Genomic DNA, 22,647 nt, shown 5'->3' with positions numbered 1-22,647 from the left:
TACACCGCATACCAATACATGACATACTAAGACATCACATACTAAATAACTTCAAATCAGTATAACAAATGCGTATATTTTCGGTCACAATGACGTGACTACCGTAATGATACACGCTTACATGACGCTTCTGAACGACTTCGTGTATACAAGGAAGTTATTCCATAACAATGAATATGTGGTAATCCGAACAATTTCTCCGGGAAACTGTATCGTCCGTATTCACGAGGTTTCACTATATTCCTTGTAGATAAAAGGGGCGGTCGGGTAGCCTTGTGGTTAAAGCGTTCGCTCGTTACGCCGAATGCCCGGTTCGATTCCCCTGATGATCAGAACAGGAAATGCGTGAATACTTGCACGTACAGCAAATTGACAATTTGTTGACCGTGAACATGTTGATGTGTTTACGAAACACAATCCTATCGAGGGGTATATATAGTACTCCATACACTGAGATATACAACAGTGTACAGTTATTTTTTTACTGGCTCGGTGAGCGGAACGGTGATATTATTATACTCCATACACTTCAATTACTGGCTCAGTGAGCGGAACGGAGAATATGCCTGCATTGGTTCCCTTCGCGTGGCGAAATAAACAGATATAATTGGTTGAATACCAATACTGGAGCGGCAAATCGTACCCTTGGATGTTTTCTAGGTCGTAGCGGACTTTTCCTAGGTCATACTACCACTGAGTTCACGCTTCTTCGGATGTTACGCCGAACGAGGATATCTATTGATCTGTGTGTTGACGCTCCTACAGGATGGAGGAAGGTAGGCCCAGTGTTTGTGTGCGTGTCAGGTCGATTACGTTGTTGATATCTTTTTATATTGCTTGTCATCTTCTGCCGTTTGAAGAAATTGGGTTTTTTTTCTTTAAGAAGTGCACATGAACGTTTTGGTATGTGGCCCTGGTCAGATTGGTTGAAGAGTTTTAGAATATGTCCATGGTTGAAGAGTTTTAGAATATGTCCATGGTTGAAGAGTTTTAGAATATGTCCATGGTTGAAGAGTTTTAGAATATGTCCATGGTTGAAGAGTTTTAGAATATGTCCATGGTTGAAGAGTTTTAGAATATGTCCATGGTTGAAGAGTTTTAGAATATGCCCATGGTTGAAGAGTTTTAGAATATGTCCATGGTTGAAGAGTTTTAGAATATGTCCATGGTTGAAGAGTTTTAGAATATGTCCATGGTTGAAGAGTTTTAGAATATGTCCATGGTTGAAGAGTTTTAGAATATGTCCATGGTTGAAGAGTTTTAGAATATGCCCATGGTTGAAGAGTTTTAGAATATGTCCATGGTTGAAGAGTTTTAGAATATGTCCATGGTTGAAGAGTTTTAGAATATGCCCATGGTTGAAGAGTTTTAGAATATGTCCATGGTTGAAGAGTTTTAGAATATGTCCATGGTTGAAGAGTTTTAGAATATGTCCATGGTTGAAGAGTTTTAGAATATGTCCATGGTTGAAGAGTTTTAGAATATGTCCATGGTTGAAGAGTTTTAGAATATGCCCATGGTTGAAGAGTTTTAGAATATGTCCATGGTTGAAGAGTTTTAGAATATGCCCATGGTTGAAGAGTTTTAGAATATATCCATGGTTGAAGAGTTTTAGAATATGTCCATGGTTGAAGAGTTTTAGAATATGTCCAAGCTAGTATCTGGTGGACAGAATTTATTTTTCAAGTTTTCATTTCGTAGACAGAGAAATATCTCCAAGATATTATTTGATAGACAGAAATGTGTCCACCATATTATTTGTTAGACATAGAAATGTGTCCACGATATTATTTGGTTGACATAGAAATGTGTCCATGATATTATTTTGTAGACAGAGAAATGTGTCCACGATATTATTTCGCAGACAGACGAATATGTCCACGATATTTTTTGGTAGACAGAGGACATATTCCTCTGTCTAACAAATAATATCGTTGACACATTTCTCTGTCTACAAAATAATATCGTGGACACATTTCTGTCTATCAAATAATACCTTGGACATATTCCTCTGTCTACCACATAATATCGTGGACATATTCCTCAGTCTACCACATAATATCGTGGACACATTTCTCTGTCTAACAAATAATAATATATCTCCACGATATTATTTGGTAGACAGAGGAATATGTCCACGGTCTTATTTTGTAGACAGAGGAATATGTCCATGATATTATTTGGTAGACAGAGGAATATGTTCACGATATTATTTGGTAGACAGAGGAATATGTCCACGATATTATTTGGTTGACAGAGAAATGTGTCCATGATATTATTTGGTAGACAGAGGAATGTGTCCACGATATTATTTGGTTGACAGAGGAATATGTCCACGATATTATTTGGTAGAAAGATAAATGTGTCCACGATATTATTTCTTAGACTGCGATATGGGGGGATCATAAGTATACCATCACTTATCTCTATAACTGAATAACATATTTGTTTCTGTAAGCACATAAAATGATGCTGTTTATTGCCTGATATTATAATATACACGTTCACATAGCGATATTAGTTCTTTCTAAATACACCATTGACTTTTAAATTTTTGGAATGCAGTTTAAATTACCGGAAAGATATGACCATGCAGTTTTCACAGTCCGCGAAGAGCGTGCATGTAAGAATAGATATATCTGAACAAGCCGCATTACATTTGACTGATCACCGGTAATAACGGCTATCCCCTATCAAGTAGTCGGGGATTGACGTATTGTTGGAACATTCAAAATCCTTATTTTTTTGCGTACACTATCTCCGTTTCCCATTTTCCCGTCCTCTGTTTGTCCTATCCTACTCTCTCTCTCTCCAACCGGGGGCACGGGCGGCCCAGTCGTCAAAGGCGCCGCGATTCGCTGTGCAGAGTTACGTCCCTTGGGCACGCCAGAAACCTATGATTGTGGGTTCAAATCCCGGTTCGCCCCGATAATGTTTCTAGGTTTGTCAGCACCATACCCGTGCTCGTGGGTTTCACCGAAGTGGTAAACGTCTAAGACCTGCATCACTTCGGGCTTTCCTCCCGCATTAAGCTGACACGCAGCGATATAACTGTAAAACAGTTAAAGCGAGGTTAAACCCAACTCACTCACTCTCTCTCTCTCTCTCTCTCTCTCTCTCTCTCTCTCTCTCTCTCTCTCTCTCTCTCTCTCTCTCTAACCACGGACTGTCATACTGTGTTGCGTCACATACAAGTCAATGCAATTATGCTGTTATGGTATGAGTACAGTCGCTATACACGTCAGGAATGAAGCCCTCGAATTATTATAAGCATATAAGCTTAACGGTATGTAAGCATCAACATTCCGATGGGTCTCAACTCATGTTTCTCCCTGAGTGCACTATACAGTCGGGTTAGAGTGAATGGTGTTGGTGTATGTTGTATAGAATGCATTGAAGTGTTGCAGAATACCCGTGTAAAGCGGGTATACCTGTACACGGTGATAGCAACTCAGCTATCAGCTACACTCACTCCACCCCTCTCGACCCCTGTACAGCTACTCTCCTTACTCCAAACTTCCCCTACCCCTATCCCGCCCACACACATACCTCAAACTCAACCCCTCCCTTACCTCTAACTCAACCTCCCCTCTACTCCAAACTCAACCCGGTGTCTACTTTAAACTCATCCCCGGGTCTGCTCTAAACTCAACCCCGTGTCTACTTTAAACTCATCCCCGGGTCTGCTCTAAACTCAACCCCGTGTCTACTCTAAACTCATCCCTATGTCTACTCTAAACTCAACCCCGTATCTACTCTAAAGTAATCCCCTTGTCTACCCTTAACGCACCCCCGTATCAACTCTGAACCCATTCCCGTATCTACACTAAACATCTCCATACCTACTCTAAACTCATCCCCGTTTCTACTCTAAACACATCCCCGTGTCTACTCTAACCTCAACCCCGTATCTATTCTAAACACATCCCCGTGTCTACTCTAACCTCAACCCCGTTTCTACTCTAAACTCAACCCCGTGTCTACTCTAAACTCATCCCTGTGTCTACTCTAACCTCAACCCCGTTTCTACTCTAAACACATCCCCGTGTCTACTCTAACCTCAACCCCGTTTCTACTCCAAACACATCCCCGTGTCTACTCTAACCCCAACCCCGTTTCTACTCTAAACTCATCCCCGTGTCTACTCTAAACTCATTCCCGGAATCTTCTCTAAACTCATCCTCGTGTCTACTCTAACCTCAACCCCGTTTCTACTCTAAATACATCCCCGTATCTCCTCTAAACTCAACCCCGTGTCTACTCTAACCTCAACCCCGTATCTACTCTAAATACATCCCCATGTCTACTCTAAACTCATTTCCGGAATCTTCTCTAAACTCATCCCCGTGTCTACTCTAACCTCAACCCCGTATCTTCTCTAAATACATCCCCGTATCTACTCTAACCTCAACCCCGTTTCTACTCTAAATACATCCCCGTGTCTATTCTAACCTCATTCCTGGAATCTTCTCTAACCTCAACCCCGTTTCTACTCTAAATACATCCCCGTATCTCCTCTAACCTCAACCCCGTATCTACTAAACTCATCCCCATGTCTACTCTGAACTCATTCCCAGAATCTTCTCTAAACTCATCCCCGTGTCTACTCTAACCTCAACCCCGTATCTACTCTAAATACATCCCCGCATCTCCTCTAAACTCAACCCCGTATCTACTCTAAACTCATTCCCGGTATCTACACACCCAAACCCTGGTTCGTTTTGGGGCTAGCTGCGAACTGACCCTTCCACCCGCTCTCTTCACATCTAATCTCAAACCGATCCACCCATTTTTTCCACTGATCCTCCCAATTCCCCACAAGGGTACAACGTGTGAAGCCCCTTTATGGTGCCCCAACGTCATCGTTAATGAGAAACGGCTGTCTGCAAACAGAGTGCCCAGATCGCCGTATAACGATGACAAATGGCATATAAAGGTGGCATCAAATTATGAGTCGATTATGTCAGTGTGACCCATGGGAGTGCGATATTGAAAACTCGATGTTCGATGCTTAAGGGAACCCATTGCTCATACACAAGTAAAGGTTACCTCTCGATATAACCACGGCGTGTTAAAGAGACATTGAGAGTTACGGGAGTGGAAATGAAAGCCGGGTTATTTTTTCCATTTTCATTTTAACAGGAATCCAGAAACCCCGTTATGGTTGCACAATGGGAGTATTTAACCTTTAGCATCACTCAAGTGTAACATTCAAACAGTAAGCTCAGCCTACCCAAATAACGAGGCTCTCTGGTGATTTGTTTGTTTTGTTTGTTTGTTGTTTTACGCCGCACTTAGCAATATTCCAGCTGTATGACGGCGGTCTGTAAATAATAGTCTGGACCAGACAAGATGATCGTAACTCCCATACTTCAGCATAGGCTTACCATAGTGGGCTTCACAAATGCTAAGGGTGAAATCGACACATTATCTCTGTTGTGTTTGTTTGTTTGTTGGTTTTTTAAAGCAATATTCCAGGTGTAGGACGGCGGTCTGTAAATATTCGAGTCTGGACCAGACAATCCAGTGATTGATATCATGAGCATCGCTCCACGCAATTGGGATTCGAAGACATGCATCAACCAAGTCAGCGAGCCTGACCACTGATCCCGTAGTCTCCTTATAGTTTATTACGCCAAGCAAAGTCGCTTTTTACGGCAAGCATGGGTTGCTGAAGACCCATCCTACCCTGGATCTTCAGGGGTCCTCTCTGATGTAAATAACAATCGATTAGTTGAGTAAAAATATCCTAAAGTAATTAATTCTAAACACGCAGGTTCAATGATTTCGCTTTCTGCTTCGGCGCTGATCATAGGATTAATGCAACATGCTATTTATGTAGAGAATTACGTAGGTAGCATTGATTATCTGCCTGGCATGAACGTAATGACAAGGGCGTTCCCCGCATGTGTTCGGACGGTGGAAACTCCGCTAACGCTGGTTATCTATGTGCTTCTGCCATAGGATGGCATGATAATAGTGTTTTAAAGGGAAGCACGCGTGGAATGAGTTACCTCGGGTTTGTTTTGGTATAATCAGCAACGTGATTCTGACAACATGGAATTGTTGATGTGACGTTTGTGGCGAGTCTCTGCATTGTGTCAGTGGCGAGTATCTGAATCCATTCGTCACCACTCGCCCCTTTCCGTAACCTTCAAGAAGACTCGCCCCCCTATCGACGAAAGTTATGTGCAAAAATACGACAAACCAATCAGAATGCGTGCATGACATCAAGTACTTCGATCAAAGAATCACTCGGGAATAATCTAAAAATATATACCCTAGGTACAGTTAAATGTGTTCAGTCATACTGTAAAAAATACCGTAAGTCCCGAGGTGTTTTAAATAGCATCTAGAATTCATATGACATGGGGGAAATATACGTGAATCACTACGCAACGAGTTCTTTTACTTATGCCCTTTTGCGCTTAGACGGAACCCAGACGCAAAAACGGCCAAGAGAGGGGCACGAGTAGCTATTCGGCTTGTCCCGGAATAACACGAGTTCGTCACGAATGTATCTGAATCGTGGCTCTTCCGAGTCTTTGCATGGTATATGTGGCGAATCTCTGAAAAGTATAATCTGTGGCGAGTCTCTCAAATGGTGTTTGTGGCGAGTCCCTGCTGGATGTTTGTGGGGAATCTGCAGGGTGTGTGTGGCGAGTTTTGGCATGGTATCTGTGCCGACCATCTTCGTGGTGTCCGTGAATTTATTTCCCGATCACTGTCCGGTATGTTAGGTTTTCGCTTCAACAAAGTAATACTGTGTCGCTCTAGAGGTTACTCTCTCCCTTGTGCTGGGCCCGCGCCAAATACATGTTTGTGTGCCAAGAGTGATGTCATATGTTCCCCTGAAGTAAGAACACGGGCCAAAACAACCATACCAACTTTACAAAGCCACATTGAATTAGTTTACATTGCAACATCACGTTAGAGTTATAGATGGTAGTTTTACGACTCTGGACATTATCAGTTTCTATTAAAGAGTTGGGGCGGTGGGGTAGCCTTGTGGTTAAAGCGTTCGCTCGTCACGCCGAAGGCCCGGGTTCGATTCCTCGCATGTGTACAATGTATGAAGCCCATTTCGCCATGATATTGCTGTAATATTGCTAAACGCGGCGTAAATCCATACTGACTCACTCTTCAAGAGTTGGTGAGTGGGTTTGGTTCTACGCCACTTGTGGTGGAGGCCTTTGACGTTCACCATTTTGGTGAAACCCACGAGAATATGGTGCTGGCAAACCTTGAAACCCTATTAGACGCATCTCGGATACGAACCCACGATCATAGGGTTCTGGATCGCCTAAGGGGCGTAACTCTGTACAAACCGTGACTATAAATAGTAATTACGGGAGACTTCGTTGTGCGAGACTCGGCTGAAATCACAATAAAATTATCATTCTTCACTTATTATAAAATATAATAAAAAAATGTTTTAATCATTTCTCGAATCTGGCAAATATTAGATTTCCACGTGAACGTTACGTTGTAGTAAACCATATACAACGAACTGCAGTGTGTAGGTCCAGATCTAGGCCGACATGACGTCAGCATTGGACAGGGCAATATCCGCACCAAACCCAGGACCGCAGCTGGGGAAAATTAGAACGTAAGCACGCATGTTACAGTACCTTTTGTCTTATACGTTTATAACGCTTATCAAACACAGATCGAACACAAGCATGTCAGTACGACAATGTGTACAGAACATATTGTAAGTGTAGAACAGTTTGATCATTATGATCAAACCCAGATTATGATCAAATCCTCAAAAACTGAAGCAACAAGCAATCCAACAACATCGAACCAACTCATCACTTTTCATGTTCATAGCCGGGTCACCTGCAGGCTAACCAAATATCATGACATCTGAAGACTATAAAGACGACTGAAGGAACAGACTATAGTACATTTTGATTAATATTTTTTTTTTTTTTTTTTTTTTTAACTATTTCAAAATGTAAGCGGGGCGTTGGGTAGCCCATCTTCCCGAGGCAAGGGAGTCAACTGACTTTAATCGTCTAGTTTTTCCAGCCCTGCCGAACTAGGCTGGATGTATGGATGTATGGAGTTCCATTCCAAATCGCGTAACGAAATGGACATCCGGTACAAGAATTGCCGTGCAGATTTCGGTTGATTGCAGGATCCATTCGTGACCAACTCGTGTTATTCCGGGACAAGCCGAATAGCGACTCGTGCCCCTCTCGTGGCCATTTGTGCAACCGGGTTCCGTCTTAGCGCAAACGGGCATACCTAAAACAATGTGTCAACTCGTTGCGCAATGATTCACATATATTTCCCAATATATTATTTATATTTCAGATGCAATTAAAGCACATCAGGACATGCGAAATTATACAGTATCATTAAACACATTTAACTGCGTCTTGGGTATATGTTTAGATGCAAGACATATGTAAAAACAGAAATTATTTCTGAGGGATTCTTTGACGAAGAACTTGAAATCATACGCGCATTCTGATTGGTTTGTCGTATTTTCGCACATAACATTCATCGATAGGGGGACGAGTCTTCTTGCAGGTTACGGAAAGGGGCGAGTGGTGACGAATGTGCAGGATCATGTGTACCGACAACTTAGCGTCAACAGATATTATCCAAATCATATTATTCTTCCCACATCAAGTTGACACGGCGTGTTACAAGACCTAACCCTGGATACGATGACATGCATCAACCAAGTCAGCAAGCCTGACCACCGATCCCGTTAGTCGCCTCTTACGACAAGCATAGTCGCTTTTTACGTCAAGCCTGGGTTGCTGAACTCCATTTATGAAGACAATATAAATATTATCATTGACCCCAATGACACGAAAAATGTTTACGTAAAAGACTGTTTTGTTATGTCATGTAAACACCGCCTGACATTATAAAGGCGACAATTCAAAATACGACAACACCCACCCCCTCACATTAACACTTCAAACTTTGGATTTCTGGCAAATTTAAGAAGTGACCCACCAAAGTGGACTTTCCTGAGTGATCATCCACCCCCCAATTATCCGCGCTCGGTCACCTAATCTATGTTCCTACAAATACCACGCCATGTAAACAAACCTGGCCAATACCAATACTTACGTATGTTTATCGCGGCCGGAGGTGACGCCGCTGTAACATTCATACCAAGTTCAAAGAGAACGGCTTAATCGTTCAGTGATTTCTAGACGTTATATTGATCAGATATCGATTAATCCGCTCAATCATCGAATATCTGATCCGATCATGTGCTTATGCTTAAGTTCAGAAGGATTTTGGCAATAAGTACAACACTGCTTTTGGCAGGTATTTGTAATTCCTCTTAGATGGTTATGAGCGCTGTTGTTTCTGACCGCGGAATGCGAGTTTTTCGTTGCCGTCAATGTTTTGTAAGTTACGGTACTATATGCCTTTCGGGTATCGGATTGATAGTCGAACATGTCAGCATTGTGTGTGTGTGTGTGTGTGTGTGCTAACGTGCGTGCTTGCGTGCGTGCTTGCGTGCGTGCTTGCGTGCGCACTATGGCACTGTTAAAGTTAACAGTTAAAGGGTGCATTTTTATATACTGTGAAACCTCGTTAATCCGAACGGTCTGCATTAACAAAACTCCGCATCAACGACTCATGGGTATGTACCGGTGTGTGTGGGGGTGTGTGGGGGGGGGGGGGGGTTGAAGAATAACAATGTTTTTTTCCTGCATTTTTTTTCTCCTCCACACAACACATGCTTTTTTTCAACATTAATATCTTTTATACAAGCTTTACTTTTGTTTACTCCCATTCCACGATAAACGGGTTTTCCCCGACAAAGAGATTGTCTGCTTGATATATATATATATATAACTGTACACGTATAAAGACCCATGCGGCCCTAACGTGTTCAGCGACTTATGCACGGCCACTGTCCTCGTTACCTCAACCTGACCCGGCTCTATATAGATCAATACTGTAACAGTACAGGCCAGCTCGGTTTGTTGGTAAACACGGGATTCCTACAGCCATTGGCTGACCCCCCAGGTAAGAACGTGCCAATTGTGTTTTTAGTCGTTTTCATAACCACTGTATAAGATGTTCCGCGTACAGAATGGTCAGGTAGGCGCCTTCGATTTTGTATTTTTAAAAGTGCATTTAATTATATTTCTTCTAAGGTTGGATATAGGCGTTCTGCGTTAACTGTCGAGTCATAGTGACTAAGGTTTATACGTGTGTAGCCGAGTGAAATTGAAATTATGTTTCTTCTAAGATCGGGTATACTAGGCATTCTGTGTTAACTGCCAAGTCACGGTGACTAAGGTTTATGCTTGTATAGCCGAGTGGAATCTAGCAAACATGCAAGCCTCTGAATTTTAAACTTTTATCGACTCGTGTTGATATAAATTGGATATTACAAGACGCTCGGGAGGATTCTATATTTATTCATTTCCGAGAGTTGTTAAATACAGAACATATGTAGAGGTATGTATATCAATCTCATTGTCAGTCTCTCCATCTCTATTCTAAATTTACGAGACCCGTGAAGATCCGGGTTAGAATTCGTCTTCAGCAACTTATGCTTGTCGTAAAAGGCGACTAACGGGATCGGGTGGTCGGGCTCGCTGACTTGGTTGATGCATGGCATCATATCCCAATTGCGTAAATCTATGCTCATGATGTCAATCACTGTATTGTCTGGTCCAGAGTCGATTTATTTATAGACCGCCATCATATAGTTGGAATATTACCGAGTGCGGCGTTAACAACAAACAAACCTTTACGCATGAGATAAATGCGCCTTACTCACCTGACCATGAACCTCCATTCTGCATAGTGTGTTCAACAGTTGATAGCGGCTACAATACAAAACATAGGTTTAGGCAACAGTTATTAAACATAGTCACGAACACTAAAAGCAAGATATTCTACACACCGTTAACTCGACGATGTAACCCTGGGGAGATTAGATACGTTTTCACCTACAACTGAAAAAAAAGAAGATTTTAATTTTTTTTTAAATCTTTGAGCCTGAATGTGTGTTTTTTTAGAAATACACCTTGCTACAATGTCATTTTTGTTGCAGGCAATTTCTTTCTTTTTTTTCAACAACCTGAAGCATAGTTATCTTTTTCAAGAAATTTCGGGGATAATTTGTTTGTTTCGATAGAATCCCAGCCAAGATCATCTTCCCGAGGCAAGGGAGTTAACTGACTTACAAAAGTCCAGTTTCCACCCTTGCCGAACTAGGCTTGTTTTATGGAGTTACATTTTGGCTGGACAAATGAGTTTATGCATAGTCCAATCACAATCGTGTTCCGAAATCGAAATCCGGTTAGAAAACTGTCGTGCAGATTTCGGTGGATTGTATGATTTGGAAAGCATGTGCACCGCCAACTCGTTGTCAACAGATATTTCCCAAGTCTTTTCATGTTTTTCATCAAGGTGCTCACGTGATTTGATGCACTTCGCGATGTTAGACCCGTTTTATCACAAGCTAGATCTTGATTATCGATCAGATCGTCTTGACTGGGCGCCGCCATTTTGTTTGAAACAAATGCAAGTGATACGAGAGGTGGAATCTGATTGGTCCATAGGAGAGGCTTAGAAGGGACATAACTCGTAATATCCACTGGTGGCGCCACGTTCGAGCCCAGGAATTCTAGCCTAGTTCGGCAAGAGTGGAAACTGGACTTTTATAGTCACTTAACTCACTTAACTCACTCACTTCGGGAAGATGAGCCCAGATGCAAGTGCTCATTCAAGTGCTACAGAGGCAACTCTGGGACCTGTCGCGGAGGGTAGTTCAGTAACACTGATCTAAATTACCTGCACAGGTGCAAAAAACAATATTTTGGACAATCGGAATATGTTTTAGCTCGAATCCGAGTGCAGTAGCAACAAATAAAACACACAGAACAAGATAGATTCACAAGTGCACATTTCGACACATGTGGGAAAAGGAAATCAAATTTACCATTTTTCTTTTTCATAAGATGTCCACAACCGACAAACGGAAAAGAACTTTAAAAGAAAAATAGTTTATTGATAAATGCATTCCGACATTAAATAAGACAATAATGTTACATCAAAAGTGCAGAGTTATTTTGCTCAATAAATGTAAAGTACACTTGCGCCGTCCACCGCTGTTGATGACGTCATAATCAATGTAATTATCGCATGACGTCACAATCAGTGTAACTTTATTCCCTTGATAATACGAACGAAACACGTAGCTCAAGACACAACATGACTCTGGTCGGTAGTTATGGACGTGGGTATATAGGTAGGTTCTTTCCGGCGATTTCTTTTTTTGTCTCTTTGGTTTGCAGGTTGGATGTGTGTATGTGTGTGTGTGTGTGTGTGTGTGTGTGTGGGGGGGGGGGGGGGGGGAATCATGTTTCTTGCTATATTTTTCATCAATATTTATTGATGAACATTCAAACAATGCAGACGTCCTATATAAAGATTTAATTTGAAAGTAAAAGCAAACATAAATCAGCCTGAGAAATGCGTTATTCGCATAACATGCCCTTCCAGGCATAATTAACTACTTTCCCGCTATCTCTACAGCTCAATCTGTCACATTTGATAGACTCACTTGACGGTTGATTGACGTGTTAAGTACACCCATTTTGTCAGCTGTCGCGTGCTTACCATTACAGTGCAAGTGCCTGGGGGCAGATCTTCGAATTGATTGCAGGTGATGTCGACATAACGGTACACAGTGAAAGCCAATTTCATTACCTTACATTATCATTATATTACAGAAACTCCATCATTAATTGGGCATGTTTGTTAAAAGGTGAATGACCGCTTGTCACCGAATGAGAGAAAAACATGATATTTCACGAGAATATTCTATTTATTATAAACTTTTTGTGTTGGTGTCTACAGGAATTTTTTTTTTTTCATTACAAATGTAAAACCTTTAAACGTAAATTCTCCCTACCTAACACACAGGGACGGTTCACCACCCCTTGAATTTGCGACTTAAAAAGTAGTTTCGCGTTTGCAAAATCTTAAACAATATTAACAAAAGTATCCAAAAATATTTAGGTTTACGTAAACTCTTTATCCTAAATTTAGGTTTGATTATATACAAAATCAACTTTCACAAAAAACATTCTTGAAAACTAGGAGACCGCTGTGGGAAGCGAAAGAATGCACGCTGGTCAAGAAACAAAATGGCGCTTTGCGAAACGAACAGTCTTGATTAACGAGTTAAATGAGAAATTTACAGTTTATTACGAAACATTTTCGAGAGAATAACAAACGGCAAGAAGAGATATTAACTCCATAAATGACCATCTGTCATTATTTTATCTTGTCAATGTGGAACTTGCGTAAAAAGGACGTCAACAGTGTGTATACTTTCGATAAAGGGAAGGGTGAAGTTCACTGCAGTGAAATATCAAGTGTTATGTTCACTGCAGTGAAATATTAAGTGTTATGTTTACTGCAATGAAAATACCACTTTCCTCAACTTCAGAACACTCAGTCTTTCACTCTGAAGTATATAATATATTGAAATAGTTGTGATCACAACCATCGGCCTATTCAACCTCCGGATAAAGAGGATGTACAGTGTCAATGAAATATAAAACTAATATCCAGATGTTTTTTTTATTTTTTTATTTTTCCAATTTATGTAATATTTGTTACTTTTTTATATCAGGGATTGATTACTTTTTATTCCATTAATCAAATGTATCCTGCCCAGCCAAACCGAAATGATGATGCAATGACCCTGGTAAGAATTGGTCCCTAGCAACCTTGCTATGCCGTTCGTAAGAGACGACTTAATGGATCAGGTGGCCAGGCTCGCTGACTTGGTTGTCAACGTACCACGATGGCGTGGATCGTTACTAACAATATCAGTCACGAGATTGTCTGGTCCAGACTCGATTATCTACAGCCCGCAGTCATATAGTGGGTGAGTATGGCTTTACGCCGCTTTTAGCAATATTCCAGCAATACTACGGCGGGGGACACCAGAAATGGGTTTCACACATTGTACCCATGTCGGGAAGGAATCCGGGTCTTCTGCGTGACGAGCGAACGCTTTAACCACTAGGCTACCACCCCACCCCCCCCCCACCCCCCCCCCCCCCCCCCCACCCCCCACCCCCACCCCCACCCCCCCGCAGTCATATAGCTGGACTATTGCTCAGTGTTGCGTTAAACAGCAAAGTTAATTACACGCCGCTGTGATACGTGGTTTTGTGCCGTCGAAAAAATGACGATTCACTCACAGACAAACAGATGAGTGACGGGGGACACCACAAATGGGCTTCACACATTCGGCGTAACGAGCGAACGCTTTAACCACTAGGCTACCCGACCGTCCCCACTCACAGACGAAGTTAGGCATATACTATATAGAGTGGTCATATAAATCTGGACAAATCCTGCATCCTCTTTTAAGTATATACTACCCCGTCCGTCATCATATGCCATAATTATATACCTGTTGTAGAGGGCTCCGTGTGATTTACACTGGGGATCTGTGTCGGAATCTCAATAGCAGTCTCTCTCCCTGGGGCGGTTGTTTAACATCACAATAAACGCGTAGTTCATCTGTCGTGTGATCATGCGTGCACTACATAAGTCGTCTTGGTTTGATTGGACGAGCGCAGGTGAACAATATACACTGTATACTATATACACAATGCAGAAACCCGAGGACCATAATTATTTCAGAACCGCCTATAATATACATACGGCATGATAATACTCGGAATATTTTACCGCAGAGAAAGATAATTGGACAACGATCTGTATCTTGTGATTATTCTTATGAACTAGAGGGGGTTGGGGTAGCCTAGTAGTTAAAGCGTGCGCTTGTCACGCCGGGTTCCATTCTCCACATATGTTCAATGTGCGGAGCCCGTTTCTGGTGTCACCGCTGTGGTATTACTAGATTACTAGAATATTACTAAATGCGGCGTAAAAAAACTCTCTCACTCACTGATGAAAATAATATGTTATTTTAATAAAATTGAAATTTGTGTACAGATCGGCAATATATTTTGTTTTATTTGTTTTTTATTTCATTTATTGATTTTATATTTATTTATTTATTTTATTAATTTATTTATTTTTGGGGGGATGCTTCATGTATTTTGGGGGCCTGGAATTTTTGTACTTTAAAGTGTGTGTGTGTGGGGGGGGGGGGGGGGGGGGGTGTCAGCAAAATATGATGCAGTCTTAAATACTTAAATGTACAATTTTCGGAAGCATATATGAGGTCCTCTCTGGGGTGAAATTAAGTTAAAGTCATTCAATGTGACATTGAGTAAACAGTGTGACCTCCTCTGGCACGACATTCTTCCGGATATTGTTGACGTCTCTGTCTACGCCGGCTTAGGGAAGCCCGGAAGTGTCGGTGTTGTTATGTAACTTACAAGAACGCTCAAGTCGTCAACTCACTCTCTGTTTATCTGCATGACCTTCTTGCCATACATCTATCTAAATGTGAGCGAGTATGCTTTTACGCCGCGTAATATTTTTAGCAATATTCCAGCAATATCACGGCGGGGGACACAAGAAATGGGCTTCACACATTGTACCCATGTAGGGACATGAACCGGGATTTTCGGCATGATAAGCGAACGCTTTAACCACCAGGCTACCTCACCCTCCGTATCTGACTGTGACTATCTAAATGTATAGGCTTTGCTGTTTGTTAGTTGTTTAACGCCGCACTCAGCAATGTTCCAGCTATATGACGGCGGTCTGTAAATAATCGAGTCTGGACCAGACAATCCAGTGATTGACAGCATGAGCATCGATCCACGCAATTGTGATCGATGACATGTATCAACCAAGTCAGCGAGCCTGACCACCCGATCCCGTTAGTCGCCTTTTACGACAAGCATAGTCGCCTTTTACGGCAAGTAGGGGTTGCTGAAGACCTATTCTACCCCGGAATCTTCACGGAATCAAATATAGGCGCTTGATTAGACTGGCATTATTAATCCCAGAAAAATGGAGCCCAGAACAAACCTTAATTTCAAGCTGAGCTGAGACAATCTAGACTTGCCAAATCATTCTTGAGTTGGACTCCTTTTTAATTTCTTTCTCTCGGGCCTGGGAGACAAACCAGTGATTGATAAATGCAAATCTTATTTACTATAGATTGAGTTCAATAGCTCTTATGCATAATATTTTGGCTTCAGTAGCTCTCACATACCATATATAAAATTCAAAAGCTCTTATATAGTGAATTCAGTAGCCCTTATATGCCATATATTGAGTTTAATAGCGCTTTTATTGTACCGTAAATTATGTTTAATAGCTCTTTTATACCAAATGTTGAATAAGCGAGCTCTTCTCTATTGAAATTAAAAAACTAAACTGTCGGGTAAAAGAAAGTATACACTTGACAATTGGATTTGATCAGAAAACTACAAACGTCATCAAAAGGTAACTAAGCAGGCTTTGGCTCAAACGTCGCTCAAACACTGCAAACTTAAAGGGGCACATATCTCTGGCTTCTTGCCTCGTCACGCCGAAGACCCGGGTTCAATTCCCGACATGGGTACAATGTGTGAAGCCCATTTCTGGTGTACCCCGCTGTGATATTGCTGGAATATTGCTAAAAGCGGCGTAAAACCATACTCACTCACTCTGGCTGCTTGCAGGCTTTCTATTACTGTCCGCTTGGGCTCACAAGCTGCCGCGTCAGTCGATTTGCTCTCTAGCGCGACTGACCGTGACAAGAGACTGGGCTACCGTCTGTAAAGACATGGACCTATATAGGTTATATAGGTCCATGGTAAAGACAACGTAAATAAACTTTAAGGCAATACATTTCTGAACACTGTTACCCGTTATCTATGAAGATTTCGATCTCACAAAGGGTGCATGTTAATTAATTTCTTTAACCTAAACAAATAGAAAGAAAATGGCGAAGGTTCACCGGATGTCGTTTTTTGGAAATACCCCTGATAGTTATACATGTAGTTTAATGAATGATAAAATATCCCTGCAGTGAAAGAATTTTCAGATTTCGGATTGCGTGAATAATACGATTGCTTCTCCCTTCTTGTCCATATATCCTGGTATAACCCTACACATGTGTATTTGTCGTCATTAATGAATTTATTACAGGTATAATTACCTGACAAAGGTTCCCATTTGGCATTTCATAATTATTCAATCACAATCCAGATAAAGGAAACAACCAGTCCCGGGGAATTGCTGTAGATCTGTGTCCCTTTAAGGTTTGGACCGCCTCCGTGGTCTAGTGGTAGAGCGTCCGCCCGGAGAGCGGAAGGTCCAGGGTTCGATCCCCGGCCGCGTCATACCAAAAGACGTTAAAATATGGTACTTGTTGTTACCCTGTCTTGCGCTCGGCATTAAAAGGACTAGCCGGCTCGGAGTCAGTATACTGTGTCTGAGTGGGGTATTCATGTTAAACTGCGGCATGGTATCTCAGTGAGCTAGCACTATAAATCGGCATCAGTCCGGACTAGTACAAGCAGCCACACAAACACACACACGTACATGCACGTCGCTATATAAGTGCAATAATCTTGGACGCGACGTTAAACCCCATTTCACCTCACCACCTCACCTTTAAGGTCCGAAACAATTCTACGATACCCGTATCTTATACATCACCATCGAATAGCCATGTCTTGTCTGTTTCATGTTAAGCCACCATCAAACATGGGCGTATACCTTCTTTTCCCCGGCAGTTTAGACGGTATTGACTAGGCCATGTGCCAAAAAAAACCATGTAGGAGACGATGTCTACAGACAGGATTATTTTTCAAATGAGTGAGTTTGTGAGTTTATTTCAGTAAAGAGGCCACCGGCCCATTAAACAATATGGATACAGTGGATTACAACAAAAGAACGCGCCAGATAATATACGTTTTATGCATAGTGAAACAATGGAATTATTGCATACATTTGAAAAACTGTTGTCGTTTCTTGAGAGCAAGAAAAATATATTTAGCTAAATTATTAATAACATGTTCATTTTGGCAAGACATAAGAGTGCAAAATTTATCAAATGAAGGTTGTGAATGGTAATACTTGGGTATAAGACTATTTCTCAGATCTGAGTAAAATTGACATTCAATGCAGAAATTATACTCAGTTTCAATTACACGGACTGCACAAAATGGACATACGAGTTCATCTCTAGAAAGACCAATTTTTCTATCTTCTTCAAGCATTAGGTTATGGCTGGAACAACGGAAAGAACTAAGAGCTAATTGATATACTCTAACAGGTATTGATGTTAAATATTTTTCTAATACAATGCATGGTTTAATTTGTGAATACATTGTTAGTTTGGAAAATGTTTGTAATTTACTTAACCAAGTTTGGTGATCTATATCTATATATATATTCTATATATTATTTTTCAAATGGGAAGTTCGTTCTTTCATGTGCAACAACCCACCTAACTTATTCTTACCCACTATGTTCAAATGACCTACATCTCCTAACATCTGAAGACAGTCGTTATCAATGCAGGTAACATAATGCACTTGACCAGTCATACCCCGTGCCATAAGCCACAAGTCACGTGCTCGCTCAAGAAGATCGCTTCAGCTAATCTCACCTTTGTTACGTGATTCTCACCAAATGAGCATCGCAATGAGGCGTCGCAATCTGATGTGCTCCATTTGAAGGGCGATATACAGTGTTTCAGTTTAAAGGGGTGCTTAGGGACCAACCGAGACCAACATCTAGTCTCTGAAATGAACATATCGTACAGAAAAAAACCAGTTGTTAAATTATCTTTAAAAAATAAATAAAAGGAGCCCAGAGACTCTTCTCTTCATTTCCTGATACTGCAGAAATCTAGACTTGCCAAACATTATAGACTTGCATGGGCTGTATTTGTACAGACCAGGACCAGCCATTTGATATTCTGGGGAGTGTCAATGGAAATACTTTAAAAAATATACCTCAGTCCAGTTGAAAAAAATTGTCTGGCACAAAAACACATTATAGCAAGATGCTTTTTTCAGAATATTTAGGCTCATAGTTTAAATTAATCCCCTCATTCCCCCATATGTGCTATTGTGATACTGACGTAAAACCCCGATGTAGATGACCAGAACAGACACGATGTGAGTGAGTGAGTCAGTTTGGTATAACGCCGCTTTTAACAGTATTCCAGTTATATCACGGCATGTCAGCTAAATGTGGGAGGAAAGCCACAAGTGATGCAGATCTCAGGCGTTTACCACTTTGGTGAAACCCACGAGCACGGGTATGGTGCTGACAAACCTAGAAACATAATCGGGGCGATACATGATGTGAGCTGGGTGGGGTACTTTATAACCGATAACGTCATGCACGTGTCTGATGCGGAACTATAACCTGAAGCAGCTTCAGCAGCAACAGCTAACCCGCATCACTTATCCCTTTCCGACAGATGCACTGTCTTCCGTAACTGATTCCTGAAGTCTCGACCTCTTTGGTCATGAAAACAACGCCAGTGTCAACGGTACAGCTTACGTGTTCACACGCACGTAATTGGCCTTCATCGACAATGACCCAGAAGTTACGAAAACGGGAAAGTGATGATTAACGATGACACAACGTGATATATTATGTAGGTAATAATATCGCGTTATCACCTGGGATGAGGACAAAGAAAACTTACTGGTATATCATATGATACATCCGCAAAGAAGTCGGTTCCGTTTCTATATCCCATGAGTATGATATGAGATGACACATTACTTAGAGATAAACAAAAACATGTCGAGAAAGGTGTCCTCTCAGCTCCAATATTGAGGGGTCACGCAGATAATAAGAACTGAAGTCTGTCGTTCTCGAATCAAATCGTTCTAAAATCTGAGATTGGAATCCTCCCAGACGCATGTTTAGTGAAATTTCAAGACATTTGGGTTAAAATATAAAAGGAAAGGTGCCCAGAGAATATCTTCAATTACGAACAAAGTGTGGGTTGACTTGCCAAGGACTTTTCGAATATTACTCTATCAAGTTGCCCTGGTGGTGTGATACAGCCAGTAACAGAAATACGTGGTCACAACCACACCCAGATATTGAATGATCCTCTCTCTCTCTCTCTCTCTCTCTCTCTCTCTCTCTCTCTCTCTCTCTCTCTCTCTCTCTCTCTCGTTTACTGTGTGTGTTGTTTTACGCCGCAACTCAACAATATTCCAGACCAATTCTTACCCAGAACCCCACGGGGTGCAATTACAGGCCTTACATAATAGCTTGGGCCCAGCCGCAGTATGATATAAGCGTTGCACGGCTGTGTAACGAAGCTTTCAGTGGATTTAATTTTAAGCGTTCTTTATCAGTCAGAACATTATAATACGATCCTATATATCTCTAATAAAAACACAAAAGAGGACTCTGGCATACCGAACGGTTTACATATTCAAAGGTCAATATGCTTATAGGTGGCGCGTGATAAATACGTCAAGTAATTAATTCCGCGTAGCTAAAGTTATCTTTGCCACCACATTTGAGATAACTGGTCTATTTTAATCCTTTTAACGTTTGGTAAAGTAACGACAATCAGTTTAGGATAACAAGGCTTCTCCTTTAAAGCGTTGACATGCTGTTCTTAACATGTAATCATATAATACTGATAAATGCACAAACAGTTGAGCGACTTATCTAAAATTAGCTGTCACCTGTCCATGACTTCATTGATTTTGAACATCTGCCAACTTGCCGGTACTCACTGAATTAATGGCTGCGCAGATGTATGCGCGGATGTATAATTATCGGAAGACCACTGACCTTGGTTCGCGTTTCATAACAAACAAAATACAAGATTTACAATTGATGATTTGCGTTGATGAGATACAATTTTCTAACACTGACATGGTTTAGTCCTTTCTGAACACACAGCTGATACTTAAAATGGTATATAAGTGTCTTGAACTGTATTTCCTGGATAATATTTCAGTGTATATAGGGAGACTGTGCATCTTGTTCTGGTATCTATTTCAGAATAGGTCTTCAGCAACCCATGCTTGCCGTAAAAGGCGACTATGCTTGTCGTAAAAGGCGACTAACGGGATCGGGTGGTCAGGCTCGCTGACTTGGTTGATGCATGTCATCGATCCCAATTGTGTGGATCGATGCTCATGATGTCAATCACTGGATTACCTGGTCCAGACTCGATTATTTACAGACCGCCGTCATATAGCTGGAATACTGCTGAGTGCGGCGGTAAACAACAAACGAACCAACCAAACCAACAACCAATCTATTTCAAGGAGTGACATTAGCGTCCAATCGCTAGTGGGTCCGCCATGAAATACTTGTTTTAATGGTCAATGCATTTTATCAACGCAGCTCCAGCATATATGTCCGATCTTGAACAGGAATACTAACCATCGCGTCCCCTCCGTCATCTGACCAGTTCATGTCTATACTGTACCTCCACGTACTGAGACATTAAGTTTTGGCGATCGGTTATTTCAAGCTGAGGGACCTAGCCTTTGGAACAAGCTCCCACTTTATGTAAGATCAGCTGCAGAACTGTGTACTTTTAAATCTAGATCTATTCAATGAAGCCTTCAACATGTCCACATGTCTTTCGGATATGTTCACACTTGACAGCGCCTTTGAGTAGTTATATGTAACTAGATCCTAGCGCTATATAAATCCATAAACGTATGTATGTATTTTCAGCCAATGTACAGACGTTGTAATTAATGCTAAGTGATTGAGTGGGTATAGTTTTACGTCGTCTGTAGCAATATTCCAGCAATATTCCAGCAATATTACAGCAATATTCCAGCAATATTACAGCGGGAGACACCAGGGCCCGCTTGCACAAAGCGATCTTAGCGCTAAGATGATCGTAACTCCCATACTTTAGCATAGGCTTACCATAGTGGGCTTCACAAATGCTAAGTGTGAAATCGACACATTATCTCTGTTGTGTTTGTTTGTTTGTTTGTTGTTTTTTATAGCAATATTCCAGGTGTAGGACGGCGGTCTGTAAATATTCGAGTCTGGACCAGACAATCCAGTGATTGACATCAGGAGCATCAAACCACGCATTTTGGATACGATGACATGCATCAACCAAGTCAGCGAGCCTGACCACCCGATCCCGTTAGTCGCCTCTTACGACAAGCATAGTCGCATTTTACGGCAAACATGTATGGGTTGCTGTTATCTCTGTAATAACGGTAATTATCAAGTGTTTGTGTTATATACATCATAAACCTTGGAGCAGCAGACTGAGCAAGTATTTCTTTTTCTCACGGACTGACAGTTAGTCCGCGACCCCTTTTGTTGACAAAACCCTTTATAAAACACACAAATGATTCATTTAAGGAAATCTGTATTGAAAGTATAGATAATCTAAATGTCATTGCGAACCGGACTTACGTCCTTGAATTTTGACCAAATAGTCCTTCCCTGTCGAAAGTTCATGTCTCGCCTCTTCAGGAAGACGTTTTTTTATGTTTACACTTTATATTATTATTCCCTTGAACGTGCGCTGCTCGGCGTGCCCCGACACGAGTTAACAGGGTGTATACCGAGGTGACCTACCCCAGCCCCTAGTGTTTGGGACATCGAGACCACATGCTTGTTTGGGGCGGGGACTTAGCTCGAGTGGGCGATTCCTCTGGGTCGGTGCTTATACTGTCGCATATTGGTTTGCTTGTACCAGGTCAGACTTTAATATGGCTTGCTGGTTTTAGATTGGAA

General features: G+C 41.4%; 1 protein-coding gene across 1 annotated transcript in view; it reads left to right on the top strand.

The window, feature by feature from the left end:
• Positions 1-751: 751 nt before the first annotated feature.
• Positions 752-22,647, top strand: part of LOC124142025 (protein phosphatase 1 regulatory subunit 3B-like) — a 33,498-nt gene continuing 11,602 nt past the window's right edge. Inside the window, exon 1 of the mRNA XM_046510263.2 lies at positions 752-776. Within this exon, the coding sequence (XP_046366219.1) occupies positions 767-776 (10 nt within the window). The 5' untranslated portion in view covers positions 752-766. The remainder of the gene's footprint in view (positions 777-22,647) is intronic.

The sequence above is a fragment of the Haliotis rufescens genome, unplaced genomic scaffold (assembly GCF_023055435.1).
Source record: "Haliotis rufescens isolate VD_foot unplaced genomic scaffold, xgHalRufe1.0.p SCAF_12, whole genome shotgun sequence".
NCBI lineage: Eukaryota > Metazoa > Mollusca > Gastropoda > Lepetellida > Haliotidae > Haliotis > Haliotis rufescens.
Note: the sequence above shows the minus strand (reverse complement) of the source record. Positions and strands in the feature narration are given on the sequence as shown.